Source organism: Astatotilapia calliptera, chromosome 1 (assembly GCF_900246225.1).
Source record: "Astatotilapia calliptera chromosome 1, fAstCal1.2, whole genome shotgun sequence".
Classification (NCBI taxonomy): domain Eukaryota; kingdom Metazoa; phylum Chordata; class Actinopteri; order Cichliformes; family Cichlidae; genus Astatotilapia; species Astatotilapia calliptera.
The window spans coordinates 31,731,176-31,745,723 of NC_039302.1; the positions used below are offsets into that span (position 1 = coordinate 31,731,176).

General features: G+C 41.1%; 1 protein-coding gene across 2 annotated transcripts in view; it reads right to left on the reverse strand.

Annotated features, from left to right (window-relative positions):
• Positions 1-1,202: 1,202 nt before the first annotated feature.
• LOC113026105 (insulin-like growth factor 1 receptor) overlaps positions 1,203-14,548 on the reverse strand; it is a 58,604-nt gene continuing 45,258 nt past the window's right edge. For both annotated transcript variants that reach the window (XM_026174558.1, XM_026174548.1), the window contains 16 exons: positions 13,295-13,503; positions 12,935-13,061; positions 12,154-12,389; positions 10,591-10,758; positions 10,294-10,498; positions 8,727-9,031; positions 8,488-8,621; positions 7,484-7,643; positions 7,243-7,342; positions 6,212-6,282; positions 5,493-5,722; positions 5,247-5,354; positions 4,877-5,039; positions 3,847-3,976; positions 3,579-3,713; positions 1,203-2,467 (listed from right to left, as the gene is read on the reverse strand). In XM_026174558.1, the coding sequence (XP_026030343.1) occupies positions 1,942-2,467; positions 3,579-3,713; positions 3,847-3,976; positions 4,877-5,039; positions 5,247-5,354; positions 5,493-5,722; positions 6,212-6,282; positions 7,243-7,342; positions 7,484-7,643; positions 8,488-8,621; positions 8,727-9,031; positions 10,294-10,498; positions 10,591-10,758; positions 12,154-12,389; positions 12,935-13,061; positions 13,295-13,503 (3,007 nt within the window). In that variant the 3' untranslated portion in view covers positions 1,203-1,941. The remainder of the gene's footprint in view (positions 2,468-3,578; positions 3,714-3,846; positions 3,977-4,876; positions 5,040-5,246; positions 5,355-5,492; positions 5,723-6,211; positions 6,283-7,242; positions 7,343-7,483; positions 7,644-8,487; positions 8,622-8,726; positions 9,032-10,293; positions 10,499-10,590; positions 10,759-12,153; positions 12,390-12,934; positions 13,062-13,294; positions 13,504-14,548) is intronic.

Sequence of the window (14,548 nt, forward strand, 5' to 3'; positions counted from 1 at the left end):
GATTATCATAAATTACATATTTCTTTATTTAATATGCCTTCTGAATTATTTAACTAACAGTATTGTTTATCAGTGTTTAATGCTACATTTTGAAATGTCTCACTTCTACATTTTGTCAGTATTAGGTTTCTATACATAAGTGTAAAGGTCAAATCAAACGCAGCCTGACAACCATTCGGTTGTAAAAACACTGCTTTTGAGTATTGTTAAAAAAAGAAAAGCAGTCAGAGAGAATAAGAATGAGACCGAGGTTTAACACACACCAGGCTGGATGTCTCTGGGTTTTGACAGAACAAGGAAAAAAAAAAGAAGAAGAAGAAAACAAACGGGAAAGTAGAACAGGATTAAACTTTCCTCTTTGACCTGAGATTTAGTTGGGACACCTGGCCTCTTAAGAGTGATAATGATGGGTAGAAGCGGTTTAGTCCAAACCATAGAGGACTGATGCAAAAGGGTCCCGAGAGAGTACAAGAACACCGATGGTCGTCGCACCCCATCGCTGTCCCCTAATTAGATGGGAGGGGAAGTGTTTCAAAACACAAGGCAAATAGTCGTACCTTATACGCAAACACAGAAACGAAACCAGCTCAGATACACTTTACACAGTTACAAGCATTAAAAAAAAAATGGACTGTAGTTGAAACGTTCGTAGATCCAACCTGAAGGAGTTTTTTTTTCTCTTTTTAATATATAGATATTGACTATATTACAACCACAAAGAGAAATAAGGAATAGCAGCTTCTTTCTGTACACGATGAATGTCTCCAACTGTAGAAAAGTTAGAAAAGTGACACAAACAACTGGTGTGTACATAAATGCTCTGCCCACAGAGAGATGTTGTAAAGGTTGGAGACCGATGACTAGCCTAAAAAAATACCTGTTCGAATACAACAACAAAGACGCCTCTGAACTCTGAGAACCCCGACTGAGAGACGTTGTACAACTCGTGTTTATGTTTGTTTTTCCCATTTACACTTTTTCCATCCGCAGTCCTCGCTTTGAGTTTGTTTGTTTTTTTAATTTTTTATTTTTTTTTGCTTCTTTATGGACTGTATTTGGCGGTTTAACCATAATGGTACAGCACTTTGTGAAAAGATGTGGCTCAATTTCAGATAATTTCAAAGTCTATAATGTCAGATTTACTGTAGTGTAGCACTGTAGAGGGAAGGTAATATCCCTTTTATTTCAAAATAGTGCAGTAGCAGATTTGTTTTGCTTTAATTTTCAATGGAGTGTGTTGGAGAATTACAGGGCAAAACTGCAGAAGAGAGAATCTGACAAACAGTATAAATTTGGCAATAAATTTGGCAGAGTTGACCTTTCCCCCTCTGGTTGTTTGTTTCAGCGAGTTGGCTGTTGATCCGGCATTACGCTGACACTCAGCCTGCAGAGCAACCACACTACTGAACGACCGACGAGACATGCCAGTCACTCTTAAGAGTTTCTTCTTCATTAGATATGCTTAACGTTTTCACCATAATGCCCGTTCAAAAGCAAACAAAACGCCGCTCGTTTTATATAAAGGCCTATAGATTTTTCTTCTCCCATTTGTAAATACATATAAAAAAGTAACAAATGATGGATTATAAAATAAGTTCAGCCATAAAGAGAGAGAAAGAGATCTCACAAATTATTGATATTTTTCTTATTTGTAGTGTTTTTGATCTTCCCACTCGAGGGCAGTGTCACGTTGGACAGCCAGCTGGTAGAAACCAAAACTTTATGAAAAGGAAAAACAGAAAAAGAAGAACATGTTTGCTCGTCTTCCTGTAAGTCTCACTGAATGGTCACATCCAGCTAGTGGACCACGCGGTTTGCTGTATTTGATTTAAAAAACAAACAAAAAAAAATTCCCCAAAACAACAACAACAAAATTTTTTTTTATTCCATCCACTGAGATGTCCAGCAGATGGAAGGTTTGCAGTCTGGTGGGTTGTCCAATCAGCAGGCAGAGGACTGCGGGAGAGGCATGGCACGCTCATTTTTGCGTCCTCCATTCATGTGCGCGTATGGTGGCAGATCATCCAGAGACGGCCGCATTGTGACGCTCGAGCCCGTCCCGAGCCCCGCCCCCGCTGCGTGCCCCGCCCCCGACAGCCCATTAGCTGCTTGCTGGCTGGAGGGGTGCTTGTCCATGGCAGCTCTCGACGTGCAGGGAGAGGAAGGTGAGCTGGGAGCTAGCGATGGGCCAGGTGGTGCTTCTGAGCTTGGGGAAGGGGGCGTCTGTTGGGGAGCTGGAGTCTGCTGCAGTTGCGTCGATGACGGAACGTCCAGAGGAACATCTTCCATGTTGTCTAGCTTTTCCAGGTGGAGCTGCGGCGCATCGGGGGGCTTGTTATCGGCGCTGTAGAAGAAACTGACATCCCTGAAACACGGGTCCAGCTCATCCTTTATGCTGCTGATGATCTCAACAAAGGATGGACGCATCTTAGGATTGTACTGCCAACACATTCGCATCAGCTCAAACCTGCAAACACACACACACACACACACACACACACACACACACACAAATAAATAGGTCAGGTCAGTATTCAGCAACAACATGTCCTCCTGCAGTAATGACCCTATCCAGAGGAACTGTACTTTCCTACCAACAAACCAATATTTACTTTTGCCAAATGTTTGCTTTCTGTTGCTAAAATGGCTGTATGACCCTCGTGCACTCGCTTCTTGTTTATGAAGTGCTGAGCTGATGCTGCCTTCACATGCATCCAGCACAGAGAGCTCTGCAGCCAACCTGATTCTGACAAACAAATTTATGACTCAAGCAGTCATAACTTATCAAACTTACACTGCAGTTTGAGTGGATTAAAGAAGCATCTTAACTTGTTTTAGAGTTGCTGTAAGGTGGACTCCGCTATTTCTAAAATGGTCACTTAAAAAAAATTATACTAATAATTTACACCAATATTTATCTTCTTAGAATCAACGTTTTCTCTTGTGTTTACTGGTACCTGGTAGTATCAAACATGCTACTACAACCAGAAGGGGGCAGTAATGCACCTAAAAGTGTTTTTTTCAGAAGTGGCAGCTCCAGGATGTCAAACTGGGCCTGATTTTTATTTTGTAAAGCAAGAGATGAGGTCCGCTGCAAACCAAACAATTAGGACACAACACATCATTATTAATTAAGGAAGTGCACTAGTAAGACCGTATTTTCTAGATATGCTAATGAATAATATTATTTATAAAATTGTTGCTGTTAGGGAAGAGAGCAAACCCTGGGACTTCACATTTGTTCTCCGCATGACTTCACCATCTGATGCATCCTTCAGTGTTTTCTTGTTGGTTGCCAAATTTGTCTGTGACACTCATGACTCTTTTGATGTGGATTTATACTGCGGCTGTTTCACATTAAGAAGAAACACATCTTAAAGAATACAAGTTCACACACTGAAATATAGATGGGCTGTGAAGGCAATCAGTACTGCAGTTCAGCAAATCCAGAGACCACAGGCTGAAGGGCAGCAGTGCCCCTTCACTGAGCGGATAATTAAAATTAACCAGCAGAGAAGAGGAAAACAGACATGAGAGCATTTTATGTGAATGTGCAGTGTGGAGTTTGTGTGTCTTACAGCATATCGGGACAGTTCTGAGGTTTCTCCAGAAGCCCCCCCTCCATGACAAAACGGAGAACTTGTTCATTAGAGAGACCTTGGTAGGGCTGTTCTGCCAGAGTGGCAATCTCCCACAGCACAACCCCAAATGACCTGTATAGAGGGAAATGGGGAGGGGGGCAAAAAAGTGTGCTTTCCATTATCTTTATGACAATGATGACATATTTTTGGAAGCAGTATACACATAGAATGAAGTCACCATGTGTGTTTTCATGCGTCTGCTTACCAGACATCCGAGTTGGTGGTAAAGACTCCATCTTTCAGGGACTCGGGTGACATCCAACGTACGGGGAGCAAACCTTTACCACCTTTGCGGTAGTAATCTGTCTCATAGATGTCTCTGGTCATGCCAAAATCTACTCACACACACAAACACAAGCGCACACAGACCAAAAGTAAGAAAGTGAAGCAAAAAACAGTCACTTCATTCGATAGAAATGCTTTCAAATTTTTTCTGACTTCTTGGTGTAATTTGAGTGGGTTTGTATTTCATACGGTGGTGCTTTTTACTGGTATTATAACTCTTAAAACAGCATTACATTCACTGCCATCACTTAGGGTGTTTTCACACCTATGGTTTGTTTACTCTGGTCCGAATCAGTTAATCAGTTTGTAAACTTGTAGCTTTTCCCTGCAGTTTGGTTTGTTTTCACACAGAGAAAAATCCAAGTAAACTCTAAGCAAAGCAAAATGCATGACTACAACCCAGTCCCCTCATTGGCCAGAAGTTTCTGTGGATGGAAGCAACAAAAGCAAATACAGGAAGAAAGTGCTGTGTTCTGGACTATCAGAGAAGAAGGAGAATTTAAGCTCATGTCATGGCTAGCTGCTAGCCCGTACAGGCATTAACAGTGCCTTGCCCCATTCAGAATCCAAAGCATTTGTAGTTGGTTCGGATGGGGGTCGGATTACGTTCCCACCATAAACAAACCGCTCTGGAGTTCATTTGGAACTGCACTGAGACCACCTCCTCTAAAGGGTTTCAGCACAGTTGTTTTGGTTCGCTGCCGAGTGCTATTACTGTGCTAGCATCTGCACAAACGAACAGTTCAATTTAAACTGACTAAACACAGAAGATGTGACAACACCCTTAGACAGCACATCACATGAGCCTTAGACATTTTAACAAGGCACATCATTGTAGCTATAACTGTCTAGAAAATAGCTAATGATGCTAGTGGTGTGTTTTCTACTTTACTCTGTAATTGAGTTTACACTTAGTGAGCATACTTCCAGTGACAAGACTCATCCTTTACCTCCGATCTTAACAGTAAAGTCCTCGGCTACCATGCAGTTCCTGGCTGCCAGATCTCGGTGGACAAACTTGTTGGCGTTGAGGTAAGCCATGCCATCAGCAATCTGCCCTGCCATCTGAAGCATCTTCTTCAGAGGAGGGAGAGATAGGCTGGACCACTGTTGCTGGAGACATGAAGGAGAACAAGCGAACATGAATTATCTGACCCACAGGTGATACTCTCTCACTGCACTTAATTACAACATTGCATTACACTGGATAGAGATACAATTAAGTTACTATCATGCAAAAAACCCCTACTGATTAAATATTTAGCTTTGTTTTTATTCAGTACTCATTTTCTGTGGATCACTATGACGACAATTTACTACCTCTTTAGGTCGCAAGGAGCGCAAATAACTTTTTAGATCTCCTCGGGTCATCAGTTCCATGATAACCAGCGTGGGCTGGCCCTGAGAGACCACTCCCAGGAGACGAACCTGCAACAAACATAGGATGATTCAAACACAGGTAACAAAGGGAACTGATGTAACCATGTGGCCATTTCTTCTTAACTAGTCAGAAAATATGAACTACCCTGATTTCTCCGTAAGATCTGAATTTATGTGAGCACATACCACATGATGACAATTGAACTCCTTCATGACGGAGGCTTCATTGAGGAACTCAATCCGCTCTCTCATGCTGGCCGACTCATTAACAGTCTTAATGGCAACACGCGTCTCTGGTTCGTCTTTGACCACACCTTTGGCTATGCCTTCGTACACCATGCCGAATGACCCTTGGCCAAGCTCCCGGCTCAAGGTGATCTTCTCCCGTGCCACTTCCCACTCATCTGGTACATACACTGCACAGAAAAAGGCATTTTTATGTTAGCAAAAGAAGCGTGATTACTTTCTGATGTGTGCTGCCTATCCACATCCAGTGTTAGCTATTTAACAAAGCAGACAGAGAGATAGTGATGTAAAGATTCAATCTTTCAAAAACACATTAGCTAGCCTCGCTCTAGTGGAGAGAGTCCAGCTGACAAATTATTAGTTATTACTGCAGTTGTTTTCTGGTTGATTGTGATTGTTGTACAAGTGTAATATATTTTCATGGCTTTAAATTAGTGATAAATTTGATAAAAACTGGCTGGCTTTGCTCCCTGGCACATTAATGTGCATAGGTTATAAATGTGATTTAAATTCCTATAGGTGTATGGTGGCTGAAGCTGAGGCAGTCTTATTAATAACCAAGATTTCCATCTCAGCAGTGCTGATCACAGGTACTTATCAAATGTTTTGTTTTTCAACTAAAGGCCACTGAATGAACGGGAATGCTTAACTTCACTCACTTTCTGCTGCGCTGAAGTACTCTGGGTTCACTGAAGCGTACAGAACTCCATTTCCGAGCCGATCACTGTTCCTGACAAAAAAAAAAAAAAAATAATTAATATATATATATATATATATATATATATATATATATATATATATATATATATATATATATATATATATATGTTTACAGACACAGAACAGGGAGCATGCATAAGGGTATAATCATGCACATCAATTTTTTTATTTTACAAAGAATACTAGTAAAATGCAACATTCACTGTTGACACAAGTGAACTTTTGCTTCAGATGCATTTACGCTCCCAGATATACTCGACATTTGTTAGGCATAACAGTGCCTGGATAGAGCAGGAGGCAGCAATGCACAGCTCTCTAGCACTTGATCTTCATACTAAGGAATGGACAGGTTAAAGACTGACTGATTTACAAACTAGAGAAGTTGTTGCAGTGCACGTGTGAAAACAAGTATTGTAGTATTTCAATTAGGAAACCTACTGTGGCTGGCTCAGAAAAAAGAAAAAAAGATTAATAGGCCCTAAAGTAAAATCACAGTATGACAGGTGTTGCTAATTTCTTCTGGAGACTCATTACTTCATATTACTTCAGGTTGTTTTGAGTTCAAATCATGCAAATTTATGATCTTCAGTTCTCTTCAGGATAATTTTGGTATTTCAACATAAACACTAAATATTATAACCCCACATACAACAGGGTGCCAATCACGTAACAGATGGAATTCTAGCTTTATTTGCCACTTAGTTTTATGGACTACAATTGGCAAAAGCATTTTTGCTTTGGTTAGTGTGTTGGTTGAGTGACTGTGGATCACAGTGTGACCACACCACCCATTAGTACGTTGTTTAAGTGTTTACTTTGGGGAAGAAAAAGGAAGAAAAGTACATGCCCATATGCCTTTCATTTTGGGTTTTTTCCTGATACAGGGTCGCGTTTCTTTCGGGAAAAGTATGGCATTCTCTTTCTCAGGATAGATCTTTCGTAGGTGACGAAACACTTCTTGTGCACAAACCTTTTCCTGTTGAGAACAACCATCACTCCAATCAGAAGGCAGATGAAGATGATGATGGAGATGGGAACGAAGATCATGGCGTAGAAGATATTTTCATATCCTGCTAGGTCGAACAGTTTGATTAATATCATTGGTAGTTTTGACGTCATTCAGTTGTTAGAAAACAAAAAGGCACAACATTTTGTTTAAAAAAATGCTGCAATCAACTCTAATGATGCATGATCGCATGCGTCTTACTTACGTTCAGCCACATAGAGATCCACAGTTTGTGTCCAGGAGCCATTGCCAGCCAGAGACGTGGCTCTCACTCTGACTGAGTAGTTTCCTGGACTGAGGTTGGACAGCCGAACGCCACGCTGGGCCCGATACATTTGACCAGATACACATTCATGCTTCTCAGTCTGACACACACACACACACACACACACACACACACACACACACACACACACACAGAGAAAAGAGAGCTTATTATGGAGTAAGTTTTACTAAATCCAAATCAAACATCCAAGGGCCTGCTGTTTTTAATTTGTACTGTGCAATAAATAGTAAGGACAGGGTTTAGGGTGCCAGACCCATTCTGCCTCAAGATGAATAAATAATAAGTCTCATGTCTGGTCAGTGGCGTATTTGATTGGTTAGCATGTACTTCTGAGACCCAGCGTTGCCACTGTTTTTATGGCGTTTCTAAAACTTAACTCCTGTTTGTTGGTTCAATCTGTTCTGCATTTAAAATGAGCACATTTTAACATGAGAACACTTCTGCATCACATTCTGTGTGTCAGAACTGACTTCCCAACATTTTCAGAGCATTAGGTTAAACTGAAATTCTGTGTTGTGCAGTGAAGACTAAAGGAATAGTGATCATTTGTTTTTCATTAAAGGGAAAATGAGAGATTATGGCGTTGACTTTGATACTTGCAAACGTGAAATGGCTCTAGCTAAATGACTGGCAGACAGTCAGACTGGGTAACATAAAAATCTCTTCTTTAAAGCTCATTTTTATAGACTTGCTTTGATGTCACATCCCTTTTTTGTTTTTCTTTTGTGTTTTTTGTTTGCTATTAGCATCTGTCCCTTTTGCTTTAATGTACTTTGTGAACTTCCTGCCAGTCTTAAAAGTTAGCAGTATTATAAGTATTACTTCAGATTAATCACTTCATACAGAGGAGAAGATGATCTACGAGCAAAAAGAATTCTGAATAAACTACTGAATTTACTGGAAACAAAGGCAGTTTGTCCTACCTCAGCACCCAGTTTAAACTTGATCTCATACATGAGGATAAGTCCGTTGGGACGAGGCGGCGTCGGCCAACGCAGAAACACCCAGTCCTCGTGGCCTTCCCAGGTCACTGGACCCGGGATGTCATCGGCTTTTTCTGGTAAAATCACAGCCAGAGTTTAATTACAATGGGTATCAAAGAAATCACAGCTTGGTCATGTGTGTCCCAGTTGCCTGTAATGTTTCAAAACAAATTGCTGACCTGCAGGCTTGGTTCTGGAGAAGACAAACTCCGCTGCGCTGCAACGTACGACCTGTCGATTGCACGCATGAACATCGATGCGGTAAACCGTAAAAGGCTGCAAGCCAGAGATCTGCAGCTCACGTTCTGTCACTGATTGCTCAATGAATTCAAATTCTTGGTCTGCCGGATCCTGTTCGGGGGTGCTGCTGTTGCCAGCGGCTTGAAGAGGAGGGGCAGTGCTACTGTTGCCGTGCAGGTGGTTGCGGCGGGAGTGAGTAGAGTTGGCGATGCCAAACAGATCTCTGCGGCGACGATCTGCTGGCCTGAAAAGTAGAGTCAGAGGAGAAATTCTAAGTGTGAAACAGGTGGATTTTAAGTGACATTAAGCCCAACCTGAGTGCAATTTTTCATACTTTGGAGCAAGATGTGAAATACTGCGGTAAACCACAAGACGCTGAAACCTGTCTGTCTCCTTTGTTGTTTACTTCTTAGCTCTTTAGGTTTGTGCTGATTCCAGAGTTACTGGAATACTTTGCTCAAACTTGACGTTTTAAGTGATCTGTTTTGTTTTTGTTGCCACTTGGCTTTTGGTTCAGCAGCTCTGATGAAGCATGGTAGGAACACTGTAAACAGAATTACTGAACAGCTCAGTTAATTTTCTAGTTACTAAACTCTTACAGGCAAAGCACACAGTACGTGCCGAAATGTGATATATCAGACCCACTAACACAGCTGAGCAACAAGAGATTACCAAGTAGTTTCCCGCATGTGCCTTTATTTCATAATATTTCATTGGATGGAATACCAGACAATGTTATTGCCAAGGTTTTGTCTCAACCAGAATGAAATATAGACACCTTTTAAATGGCTTTTGAAAATGTATCCTCAATTATATTTCGTCTAACACCAAGAAAGAAATGTTTTCTTTGGCTAATTATAGTTAAACAGTTCCAGCCAATCCATAAAAGACTCTGGTAGGCGTGTAATGATCACATCAGCAGAGTTTACAGATACTGTCCCATTCATGTTGGTTTGCACACATCTGTTAAAGGTAAGCTCAAAACTAAGTGCAGAAAATATGATGACACTTGATGTTTATCTTTAGATGGAAGTACACAAATCCCTTTATTCTGGCCTGGCAAAACACACCAAGAACTAATTATTCCCAATGGACTTGCACATGTGTGTTGAGACATAAAGAAATAATGTGATGCAGATGTCCGAAGTGCAATGCAGCAGGGTGACTACCTATCACTAACCAAATCAAACAGAAGCTGAGCCACTATGCAGGGAAATGAAGAAAAAGTAAATACATTTGTAGGGAAATTTCAAGAAGGATAAAAAAATATAAAGACTGAATTATCACTCCTCATTAGGCTTGTAACTGCTATGCATAATTATACTGTATAATGACTAAAGACCAAAGGAAGAAACTGATCTCTGTTTTGCTAACCTGAAAAATTACTCAAATTGTGCATGCATAGATATTTGGTTAGTTCACATAGGGGTAAAAATCAAGTTAAATGTTGCCGTAGCTACACAACGGCTGTGCCACATGGAGAAATAACGATCTTGGGTTAATCACCTTGGTGTGAAAATGGAGTTGTGCAGGAAGTTTTCAAAGACTTTTCGGTAAGAGGCGTCAGCAGCTTCAGCCTCCAGGTCTTCCACTGATTTGGGGCAGGGACAACAGCCTTTACCTGCCCCATCTGGATTTAGTTTAGTTGGCTTTGTCTCCTCTTCCTGGTCTCCCACCCCTATGGCAGCGATCCTAATGGGAATCTTCAACTCTGCAGGAGAAAGAGAAAGATTTGTAGTCCGTTTGTGACTTAATTATTAGCAGCAGGGGTGGCAATGGAAGTTTATGCCTGTGTGCGTGTACCTTTGGAGCAATAATTGTGCTGATAGAGCTCTCGGTCTTCCGCTTGCTGCTGCCATCTTACCAAGTAGTACGTCTGGTTGCCATTCGCTGAGACAGGGGGCGACCAGCGTACCACCAGTTGAGTGGATGAGTTGGAGTACGCTCGCACATCCTGAGGCATGGAGGGTGCTGAGAAGCACAGAGGCATAAACTGATTTCTAACAACTTTTGAGTAAACTCTTTTCTCCTTCAGGCTGCCAGTGCAGATGTGATCGTCTGACATCACAGTGCTGCTATGTCTTTACACTGCAGCTGGACTTATTTAAAGCAGCCTTCCATTTCATCTAATTACTGCAGTATATTACAGTTTGTTTAAATCAGATTTTCTCCATCTCTTTGACTTGCAGCTGTGTTTATTTCAAACAGTCTTCCTCTCCATCTCCTTACAGTATGTTTGGATAAAATCCAGAAATGCTTTAATTCTGACAGAGAAATAATCCACTTCTATTTGCAAAACAAGTAACAACTAAGCATATGCTGTACGGTGGTTTTAAGGTATACCAAACCATTTAGTATAAAAATATACTTCAAGGATATGATTTTCAGTAACATCACAGTTGTTTGCTACTTTTGTTAAACTAATAAGGGAAATAAAGCAGTTGCTAATTCAAACCACCAGAGGTCAGTGACAGTATGGCAGCAGCCAAACAGTAAGGCCAGAAAGCCAGCTGAAAACTGCTATGCATTGGTGGGGATACAATAATGCCCCTTTGGGATTGTTTAGACCGAACGATAGAGGGGAGTCGAACAACACATATAAAGCTACAATGCAGTGGTGGTGAAAACATGGCCACAGCAGGATACCTGCAATTCTGCAACTAAAGATATGGACAAGGTAAATATGGTTTTTTGGTTTTTTTGACTGATTAGTTTACGATTAGCTTTGGCACTAAAACCAAATGATGAATCTTTATTTTTGGGTTGGGTTAAACGGCACCAGTTGTAGTTTGCACGGTTGCCTCATGGCAAGAAGCTTCCTGGTTAGATTGTGCTGTTTGCTTGTGTTCCCTGTGCGCATGTTGGTTCTCCCTGCATATTCTGGTTTCCTCCTACAGTCCAAAGACGTACGTGTTAGATTAATCGGCGATTCTAAATTGATCGTAGGAATTAATGGTTGTGTGTCACTCTGTGCTGGCCTTAGGATGGACTGGTGACCTGTCCAGGGTGTACACTGCCCTGGACAGATGGTTTTGAAATAGATAACACACTGAAGAATAAAGCAGTATATGAACGTGTGGGTGAAAATGGGGTTTGCAGTGTCTAGCACTGAGAAGTTAATAACACCAGAAAAGTGCTACATAAATGTCATTTTATTTAAATTTCCTTCCCATTTCAGCTGCTTATGTTGAATGAAAACAAAGGCATTACTTGGGGATATTTAGTGTCGGCTTAGTCAAACAACAATTTTGCTCTTTAACTCCCTGGTTATTCTAACGAACAAAAAAGTACTTTCTCCACTTTTAGAGAGAAGAAAGTACAGACTGTAAGAGACTAACTTTTGATCTATGCTGTTGTGGTGTTTACCTGAGGGGCTGGTGCGGATGTAGACCACCTTGCTCTTGGCTCCTGGCATGTGTCTATCCTCCACTGTGAGTGTGATAGCTTTAACAAAGATAGCATATTGTGTCCACGGCTTCAGGTTGGACAGAAGAACTCCAGGATCTGACTCCTTGTCAGGCCTCAGCTCCACATCCACCATATTCCAGCTGTTGGAGCCACAGCCATCCTGTCCCTCAAACTCTGTGATGTTCTGGTAGGGCCTGGAAGAAAGGGGCGAATTATTAATTTATTACTGTACATCTATTTAATTCATGTTTTTTATTACACAAATGAAGAATGTCAGCAAAACACAAAAATCTCATCTTCCTCAAAATAATAGTTAACACAGACAGAAAGACCACATTTCCATCGTGTTTTTTACTTTGCTGTATTTGTTTGTTGCCTGGCCCACCATTTTTAATACATCATGTCTTTGCATCAGTTTTTCCCCTCATTCTTCTGCAACGATTTAACACTTAAATGTCCACTTAAAGTCAGCTCCTAATATTCGCCCAATAGTTGTGGCTGGAAAACCATTAAGTGAGATTTCCTATTGCTGATTCTCTGGACATTTGTGAAACTACGTACCAAGTTAATATAAAACTTGATTAAAGTAAAATTTCCTGTATTTAAAGTCCTGTTAATGTTTCTGAAACCTAACCTCTGACAGTTAACTTAAAACATGTTGGCTGATAAAGTGCTGGGATTAAGATTCAGCTCAGTAACACTCAGCCTGCAGATAAACTAAAATAAACAAAAAACATACGCTTCCTTGTAGTAGACAATGAAGCTGATGAGGTCTCTGTAGTCAGGGGGCCGGTAGCGCTGCCATGTCAGCTTGATCCTTGTGCTGCTGGTGCTGTTAGACTTAAATTTCAGAATAGTGCTTTCACCTATGGAGGGAGCAAAGAGGGGGGAAAAAGCGCTTCAGTATGTGTGCATTAATATGCAGCAATTAGTGTTGACAGAGTGGCGCAGTAAATACTGACATAAGAAGCAGAACAGCATCACGCTCAAAAGAGGTGTTTGCAAACTTCTAGTAAACTAGAGTAACTTCAGCACATGAACTGGACATAGCAATTTAAATGTTTGTGGTTTTCAAACTGAAGCTCATTTTGACCCTTACAGCTGGCTCTGTCGCCGTTGTTTCGGAAATCACTCTCATCAAAGCGGGCCTGGATGCCTGTTTTGTTCCACATTTTGCGGATCTCGGACATGCACAGCTTAGGGTTGGCTCTGAAGAACAGCTTTCCTGTTTTGATGGTCAGATTGTGCTGCTTCCAGTCCCAAAGATACTGTAACTGTTGGTTGTCGAATGCAGAGAAGGCATACATGCTAGAGGGCAGAAAGAGGAGGAGATGAATGGATTACAGTCATCAATATGCTGCTTCGTTCTACATTCATTCGTGTATGTTTATCTATGAGTGTATTGTGTGTATAGTGATTCATGCTAGGCTGAGAGCCAACTTTCCCACCAAGGTTAAGGCCTTATTTTCAGCACGTAATGGAAAACTACACAACATATCCACTAGCGACTTGTCTATTAGGGGAAGCTATGCTAATTGAACAAAATGTAGCTATTTTACTCTTCTCGGTAGATCTCTCTTCTAGCTGGAGGTTTAATGACCCAGTTAGACAGCAGAGGGACTGCTTGACAGCAGGATAAAAATCACCTGGCAAATCCGATTAACCAGGGGCTGACATTTTTTTGTGTGCTGGAGAGGAGGTTTTTTTTATGATTCTCTGGGTAACACCCAGACATCAAGGAATGACTGTAATGTGGGCCTTGGGACAGTAAGATTCCTGTGAACACAAACAGATGGAGGAGGGAAACGAAGGCCTCTCAATGACCCTGAGAGAACCTTTCCTGGGACTGTTGGAGGTTATACCTCATTCACAAACAAATAACAAACAACTGCACTTGTTCAAGTTTTGTTTAACTTTTTTCACTAAAGATTGAACATCTTGAGGATGTTGGATCACATCATTCTTATATATTAGCTGAAAATGTAGTTACTCAAGAGTTGTGTTTGTTGAGCACTAATTTTTTGTGGTTCCTAGAGTTTTCAAAAGTAAAATGAGAGAGAGAGAACCACTTTTACCTTTACCTTACACTATAAAGCACCTTGAGGCAATGTTTACTGTGAAGTGGCACTAAACTAATAAAACAGAATTGAATAAATGAATAGAACTACCGTATTTCCCGGACTACAAAGCGCACCTGAATATTAGCCGCACAAGCTAAAATCAGGGGAAAACCCTGTTTTGTACATACATTAGCCGCACCTGACCAAAAGCCGCAGGTGTTTCAATGTTGACTTATCATATGTAAGAGAATATGCACAAAGCGAATTGTCAGGAAAGAGATGGCTGTTTGGAG